Here is an 8,918-nt window from a genome sequence, read left to right as displayed (position 1 = left end):
TGGCCTATGATCTCTCATGCTCAACTCATGTGGCAAAATTGTTTGATTAAACATATCACTATCCTTCTGACAATGAGTTTTAATATCCCAGGCCACAGCCAATTTTCTCTATTTAAATATAAACAAGCAAAAAAAAAAAAAGATATTATAGCATTTTGGTGATGAAAGACCAGCACATGTATTATTATTCTTTCATGTTAAGAATCACAACAAATCTTAAATATCAAGGAGTTTAAAAATACTTATTTCTATTCCCCCCAAATTCCCCCCCATAACTAAAGTTCATGCTATAGTAAATAAAAAATTATCATAGAAATGTATATGGATTAAAAATGAAAAAACAAAAACCAACCAAACAGAAAACACCTCCAGTTTAACACTGTCAGCATAGAATATTTTATTTTAAACTTGCTGTTCAAACTTTCAAATACAACACATGTGGCAAAGAAACAACAGTTAACACACAACATCTGCCACAATTCTATCTTTGAACTGCCTTTTCTATATTATGTGATATGTTACAATTTCTTTCAATTTCTTACATTCATGGTATTCTTAAAGGCAGCAAATGTCAATTTTTCTGCTTTGAAAACATTTCCATTAATGTTATGAAATTGCTTAAAATGACAACTTTTTCCTTTTGGTATTCTACTGCTGCCCATATCAGTGACATAATTCATATTATTTATAGGTTGTTGAGAGGTATACTGTACTTAACAAATCAACTCCCAACTCTAAGTTAAAATGAACTTCAATCCAAAACAAGCATTTTCCTAAATCAGTATACTCAACTACCTTTCTCAAAAATATTTCCATTCTGAAATAAGTTTCTTTTTGTGTAAGATACAATAGTTTTATCTTTTATTCCTAACAGAACTCATGCTGTACTTTTTTTTCTCAAAATATATTTGATATATTCTGTGCAAAATGTTAAGTTCTGTATAGGTATGTACCTTATTCTGAAAAAGTTTATAAAATATAATTCCTAAAAACAACCTCAACATTAGACAATAGAGGAAGAAGAAACATATCAAACAAAGCCTAATTTTTCACATGAGAAAATAAGTATGTTCTTAAAGCTCCAGTAATACATTCCTTGAAAAACCTCAGAATGCACTTTGGTCATTATTAAACATATGAGAACATAGGCAAATAAAACAAGTTGCTTTTGTTGTTTTCTACATAAAGAAAATATACCAAACAATGAGGCTGAATTGAGGCTGATCAAAAGGAATGGTAAGAGCAAAGTGATATTATGACATGGCTCTATTCTCTACACATTCCTGATTTTAAGATTATGACTTGGGGATTAAAACTGCACCAATCAAATAAATCATTTACAATTAAATTCCCTAGAACATGGTAGAAAACGTGAGGATATTCAACATGATACACCTTGCACCAAGAAAATTCTATACTGTTTCAAATAAATTCTTTGTTTTAGAAACTAGATACCCAGTTTAAAAAAAACTGCAAAAACATTTCATGTTTCATGTAATTCCTAATATATTCTTGATTGTACAAATATAACAACTTAAAATCAAGGCCCAATGTAAGATATCATAATATTTGCCCTACTTACCTAACATGCCAACATGATAAGTTCTCATTTGGACACTTGGCAAATTGTGTGTGTGTGTGTGGGGGGAGCATGGGGGAGTAGGTAACTTTCCAGGTTAAAAGCATCTAAAATAGCCCTTATGAAATTGAGGGTCAAGGGGGGTGCACCAGGTTAAGTTTAGAGGATAGAATTTACTGAAGCTCTTTTCTGAAAATCTGGATATAGTTTTATAACTAGCCATCAGAGGAATATTTTATTGGTTCTTAACCTTATTCTTAAGTTGTTCATTTGAGTGTGTATACACTATAGTGTACCATGGGGAAAAATTATTTTACTTGAGTAAACATAACGTACTTTAGTAATATCAATAGGCACTTCACTTGTGAGATGAGTGTATACCTCACTCAAAAGGATACCATATCATGCCCTAGTACACTATAACATATCCCATATAAAGATACGCATTAAAAGTAACAATTTTAAAAAGTGCACATTTTGAGCATGCACAGTTGGAGCTGTGCAAACAGCCCAGTGTTTCAAATAAATACAATTATTACTAGTTAATTTTTATCAAAATATCTTACAGTATGGTAACCATTTACAATTATTGCTCTATTAAGAGTTTTATCATCAAAGAGCACTTGTTGACCTGTTATGTAATACCATATATATTAATACTGAAGGGTGTGTAACTGCAGCTTAATCAGTGTAGATCCTGGCACTGCTCCAAAATAATTCAAGAGAAACCCTGACTGGATCTTGATTTACCAAAGAAGATACTTTCTGTGTTTAGCAGAGTCCAATGCAATATTCCAAAGTCAAAGAAGTTTTCCTCAAGTAAGGCAAGTTCACGGCATTGATGGAGAAACAGTGCTTAGCAATGGCTTCTATTCTCATAATTTGTTATTTTGTCAATTATTTATGAACAATTACCAGGATCTCAAGTATCTGGATATCAGTTTTATCACCCTTGCAACAACTAAAGTACATCGATGCTAAAAATAAAATATAAAGAAAGACTAAAATAAATGTAAAAAACAGTGAACAAGTAAAATAAATATAAGAATTGCACAAGACAGTCTGATGTAAACACTTCAATTTCCCAGCTGAGACTCCTGAAGCAAAGAGTCAGTGACTGCTTTCAGGCAGCTTAGTTGGTACTCTTATTCTGGAAAAGAGGCTACATCTTCTTTTCTCTGAATTGTCATGATTTAATCTTCCACAGCTAATGAAAAGAAAACAGAAGGAGTAACCATTAGAGTCAGTTTTAATACTGCGACTTATTAAATTACATCACATAATGCTTTTATTTAAATTTCATTCATAAACATGTATAGGTTCTATTATTTTAAACTTTTATCATTTTTTCTTCAAGAAGAATTCACCTTGAAATTAAAAAAGTGAGAATCAGATTTCCCCTGCTTTCTTTTACTGAGAAGTAGCAGTACACACACACACACACACACACACACACACACACACACGCACTTGTTTAATATGAAGAGTCTACACTTTATTCACCAAGAGCTGTGCATATGTTGGAGGATGTATGCATTGCTATCTAGTAAATGACATAACTTTTGGTTAAAAAAAGAAATAGGACTCTTTTTTTCTTTTGTATCACCTCAATTAGATTCAGATTATCTGAGTAAAAATAAATACCTTTAATTATTCTATAAAAGAGTCCTATTTTGATGAATACGCTTCTAAATTAGGAGTTCCATCAGCACTGTAAACCAAGAATTCTTTCAGTACAATATTATCAAAATGACTTCATCACTGTGCATATGAGATCTCAAAAGAGTGATAAGGTAAAATAAATGTCACAAAATGTAACAGGGCACTAAGAAATAAAAAATACCTGGAATCTCTTACCTTTAAATTAAATCCAAGCAAGTCACTGATAACACCTGAAACAGCTGACAGGATGACAACCTGGGTGATGTTATAAAGCAGTGGATTCATTGTAAGCCCGTATAATCTAAAGGGACTGTCCAATTCCTAGCAGAAGAAAAAAAAAATCATGAGCCCAGAAGTTCATTAAGGATTATCAGTTAAACTAATTCAGGGCAACATACAATAAGAATTTTCAAAAACACTTTCAAAAAGCAGTTATAGATTATGGATATTTTTAGAAAGGATAAACTTGATTAAACTTGTAAGAAGTGAATATATTTTTAGGTTTTCTTTTTTTTTTTTTTTCAGAAGTGATTAGCACTAAACTCTATAACCTAAAATTTTAACTCCAATTTCTGTCTTAAATGAATCATTAGTAAAGTATTGGTCTAGTAGCTACTGAGAAGTTTGAAAACATTTTCTAGCATAAGAACACAAAATGTAAGAGAACAGTATCTTTTTGGAAAAAATTAGAGAAATTTTCTGCATTTAATTATTAAAACATACATAAAACTTTGAGACAATTACTTCTCAAATATTACAAATTGATTCAAAGATTTAATATTCTGTGATTTACTGATTCTCAGATTTAAAGTTATATGGCAAGCCCTGTATTAGGCTCTGGAAAATTAGGATTCAGTCCCTGTGCTGAAGGACCCCTACAGTCTAATAGACATGCAAATAAATAATTCAACTATGAGCCACCCATAGAAGAGGAATATTTGAAAGGTATGGGCCCTAGAGAAAGGTGCCCCTAAAACTTAGTAGGAGGAGATAACAGATACTCCATTAGACACATGAGAACACAGCACCTCTGAATTGCTACAGGTTGCTCAACATTTTAGAGCCCAAGTGCAAGGAAAGAAGTCCTTCAAAAATTTCTAAAACCTGCTACTTAGGTAAGGGTCATTCTTTATGCAGATTGTACTGACAAACTGGCACCAATGGAATTTAATTCAGGGAGAAGTGTATCAAATGTGCAGATGAGAAGGATCACACAGAGTGGAAGCAATGTGGAAGACAGGCTGGAGAGCTGTGAGACTAGAAGCAGTTAGGCACTGAGGGTTCAAAGGAGTGAAGCTCAAGTGAGAGACAATGAGGGTCAGACTTAGGGCAGTACTGACAGGGAAGCAGGGATGTACTAGAAGCTATTTGAGAGGATGAATCAATAGGTCTCAGAATTTCTGGGCTGTGGAGAGTGAGAGACAGCAAACAATCTATATTAAGTCCCAGGATTCTGAGTAGAGACTGTACAACTGTGTATGATCAAAAAGGATCACATTGTTGTGCTTTGTATTTTAGTTATCTCCTATTTCTCTCTACTCTGGGACTGAAGCTGTTCCTAAGTCTCATCCTGTCTATCACAGTGCTTACACTCTGAAGACACTGCACACATATGCACTAGAAAGCCCACCCACCTCTTCAGAACCTTGTCAATGCCTAAGGTATACTGTGAGGCAGTATACCCAATTAAGACTTTTTAACTGACTGAAGACATAATTGTAATGTTAGGACACAACTAATTTTGTACAATTTTCTGAACACTTATGAACACTGATGAACAACTCTAAGAATTACATTCAATTTGGTAAAGAAATTGAGATTTTAAAAGATATTTCCCTTTTAGGAAAGTATTATGCACACTGCAAAGCAGTATTAAAATATTTTATCAAATTTATCAAGGAGTTATTATTTATCAAATTTATTATTTATCAAATTTTATCCAATTTATCAAGGAGTTATTATGAAATCAAATATTTTGAAATTATATTGATTGTTACAAAAGTGATCTGAAAATTTAAATGTTTACTGGTGATATATATTTATTATAATTATTATAATTGTTATGTATTACTACTTTTTAAGCTGACTCAGCCCAAGCAGAAGACTGCTCTGAGAAATACAAAATGAGAAAATTTCCAAATTAACATCAAATCCCCCTTTTTGAAGTCTATTTTAAATTCTAGGAGACAAAATTTCCACAGATGCCAACCTTTAACAATACTTTAAACATTATTAAAGTCTTAAATGTTCAGAAGTTATTAAAATTTTAAAATGAAATGATTTGATTACTTTGGTTAGTTTTACAGTAAAAGTAAAATGTACACAGCATAAGTGTGTTCAAATGTAATTTGGAAACAATCTGGATAAATCATAAAAACCACACACAAGGTTGGAGCTGCAAACAAAAGACTCCGATATAATGTCAGAATAGCATATCCTACATTATATCCATTTTCAATTTTATTTTTACCTTTAGCAGTTTAGTAGCCAGCTTTAAGACATTATTCACTAGTGTCAGTTCCTCTTTTTTGTTAGGTTTCTTCTCCATTTTCAAGTAGAGGTTTATCTTTTTATAAAAAAAAGGAATGAATAGTTAAAAATACTTAAAATTACAATAAATACTCATTTTTAAAAGGAACTGAAATATTAATGGTGGTTCTTTGGTTACTGAGATTACAAATGACATTAATATTCTCCTTCATACTTACTACATATTACAAATTTCCTACAATAAACATGTTATTTTATAATAAAACAAGAACTTATTTAAACTTCTTAAATATTAACAAAAGCTGGCAAAAGAAAGGCAAACTGATGTCATTACTTAATAGGTGAAACACTTTCGTCCCAGAGTCAAAGCAATCTAAAGTAAGATCTAAAGTAAATCAATTGGTTTGTTTGCCACTCTCCCTCTTCCCTTTAATTGAGCTCCTGTGTTACTCAAAAAGTTTTCACTGGTTGTAAGTTTCTTTGAATAATTTCTATGACAAGGAAGGAAAACACTAAACAAATTCATACAAAATAAAGTTAATCATCAAAATTATTATGCTCTACCTTCCTAAAGAATAAAAATTCATACTTATTCAAATACAGTCCTACTACACTGCAAAGCAAACGTATCCTGCTAATGGTTTAAAATTCATCATTTCTAGAAACAGTACTTCCTTCTTGTCAAATAAAAGTGACACAGAAAAACAGCAGATTAGATTTGAAACCTGCATCAAGGCAGGAACACTGCAATCTGCAAGTCCTGCTTTGTAACAGAAAATGCAGACATAACAGGTTCCTAAAAAAATTTGACGTAAATGAAAAGATTTTTAGTTTAATATGTAGATTAAAGGCATCAATTTGGGATCCCTGGGTGGCGCAGCGGTTTGGCACCTGCCTTTGGCCCAGGGCGCGATCCTGGAGACCCGGGATCGAATCCCACGTCAGGCTCCCAGTGCATGGAGCCTGCTTCTCCCTCTGCCTGTGTCTCTGCCTCTCTCTCTCTCTCTCTCTCTCTCTCTGTGACTATAATAAATAAATAAAAAAAAAATTAAAAAAAAAAAGGCATCAATTTATAACAGAATAAACATGCATTCTCACCTGTTCAGTAAGTAATATTGAGGTATTGCTATACTTTTTACTTGTTTCTGACCCAAGGGTAACAAATCTTAGCAGAAAAAGCGTTAACGAGATGCACCAGATCACTAGTTCCCAATTGTAGTGACAATCAAGGAAGATCTCATGAACATGAAGCAACTAAAGTGTGTATGAAAAAGGCAAGAGGAAGCAGCAATGTGATTAAAGCAATTTCTTTTTTAAAGGAAGTTACACTTTATTTCATACAAACTGATCATGAATGCAGTAGCACATTTTAAAAACACTCCACATTTAAAAAAAAAAAAAACACTCCACATTTATTAATAGGGACTATTTCAAACACATAAAATGTATAATATAATCAAAACCCGTGACTAGAGTGGTAGAGAGGGTAACTGTCGTATTACTAATTTAAATACCCCTAAGGTAATAAATATCGTATGTACAATGCTTGCTCTAATTTTTGAAACATACACTTTATCAGATTAGGAACAGTACTTTTCAGAATTAGGAATCTCTACCGAAATTCACCAATTTGGTTTCTGCAAGCTGTTGATCCTGAAAGAGCTCAAACCAGATTCAGGGATTTTCTAAATTATAAATCTTTGCAGTCCAGGGATAAACTATATTGGTTATGGCATATTTATTGTTACTAAGTTGCTGGCTTCATCTTGCTGCTACTATGAAGTTAACAAGAAAAATTAGTTCCTATTTCCCATTCTCACACTCTCTCTCTGGCAATTGATACCAAGATACTGTTAGTCACCTAAAATAAGTTAAGGAATATTCCCCTTTTCTCCCCCCTATTCTCTAGATGTTTCGTGTAGGATTAGAATTAGCTGTTCACTTGAATAATTGGCAAAATTCAACTCTAAAGCCATATGGGTCTACAGGATTTTTGCCAGTGGCAAATTCTAAACTATTGAATCAATACCGTATTACAGGGTACAGGTTACAGGTTACAGGTCTCCTCAGGTTTTCAATTACTTTTTGAGTCAGTTTTAATAAATTATGCACTTGTACAAAATTGTTCACACCTATGGTTTCAACTTTAATGATATAAAGTAACATATATTGTTAGCATTCTTTAAAAAACTTCTCAACTGGGCAGCATGGGTGGCTCAGTGGTTTAGCGCTGCTTTTGGCCCAGGGCGTGATCCTGGAGACCGGGGATCGAGTCCCACATCGGGCTCCCTGCATGGAGCCTGTTTCTCCCTCTGCCTGTGTCTCTGCCTCTCTGTCTCTCTCATGAATAAATAAATAAAATCTTTAAAAAAAAAAAAAACCTTCTCAACTGTGCCAGTAGCTTATTAATGCACCATTTCTTTTTAAATCTTTGTTATGGGATCCCTGGGTGGCGCAGTGGTTTGGCGCTTGCCTTTGGCCCAGGGCGCGATCCTGGAGACCCGGGATCGAATCCCACATCAGGCTCCCGGTGCATGGAGCCTGCTTCTCCCTCTGCCTATGTCTCTGCCTCTCTCTCTCTCTCTCTCTGTGACTATCATAAATAAATAAAAATTAAAAAAAATAAATAAATCTTTGTTATTTGCATGTTTTAAAATTTCTAAACACATAAGTTTTTGTGTAGCTGTCACTGTTTTCTACTGTAACTGCATTAGTTGGATCAAAGGGTCTGTATAGTTTCAGCTGAGAATTACTTTATGTCCAAGTACACAGGAAAGTTTTATAAACTGTCCTTATGCCTCAAAAGAAAATGTGTTCTTGGATTCTAGAACAAAATTTTAATATTCTTGTTTACATATATATCTTCATTATATTCTGAAAAAAATGTGTTGAGACCTCCCAATGAGGTTTTTTCCTACAATTTCTCATCTTAGTGCTATTGATTTTGGCTATCTATACATACATTTGACATTATATTACAAGGGAATTATTAGGTCTTCCTGATGAATATCGTCTTTTTTGTCAAGCTTCCCTTTATCCCCCATTGTACTTAGACTACAGTCTATTTCATCTGATATTAATGTGAACTCACTGGCTTCCTTTTGGCTAGTATTTGCCTAAGGTATCTTTTTCTATCCTACAATCAAAACCTTTGAGTTATTATGTTCTGTATGGCTTTTGTAGATAG

The 8,918-nt window shown here is 33.1% G+C and overlaps 1 protein-coding gene across 9 annotated transcripts in view; it reads right to left on the bottom strand.

Annotated features, from left to right (window-relative positions):
* Positions 1-372: 372 nt before the first annotated feature.
* The window catches only part of PHTF2 (putative homeodomain transcription factor 2), a 114,443-nt gene continuing 105,897 nt past the window's right edge, over positions 373-8,918 (bottom strand). For 7 of the 9 annotated variants that reach the window (XM_041722752.1, XM_041722757.1, XM_041722754.1 and 4 more), the window contains 4 exons: positions 6,830-6,985; positions 5,712-5,807; positions 3,437-3,562; positions 373-2,786 (listed from right to left, as the gene is read on the bottom strand). In XM_041722752.1, the coding sequence (XP_041578686.1) occupies positions 2,766-2,786; positions 3,437-3,562; positions 5,712-5,807; positions 6,830-6,985 (399 nt within the window). In that variant the 3' untranslated portion in view covers positions 373-2,765. The remainder of the gene's footprint in view (positions 2,787-3,436; positions 3,563-5,711; positions 5,808-6,829; positions 6,986-8,918) is intronic. The other 2 variants (XM_041722755.1, XM_041722756.1) reach the window with 1 other exon arrangement.

This window comes from Vulpes lagopus, chromosome 11, assembly GCF_018345385.1.
Source record: "Vulpes lagopus strain Blue_001 chromosome 11, ASM1834538v1, whole genome shotgun sequence".
NCBI classification, from domain to species: domain Eukaryota; kingdom Metazoa; phylum Chordata; class Mammalia; order Carnivora; family Canidae; genus Vulpes; species Vulpes lagopus.
The sequence above is the reverse complement of the archived record's forward strand: the minus strand, read 5'-3'. Positions and strand labels throughout refer to the sequence as shown.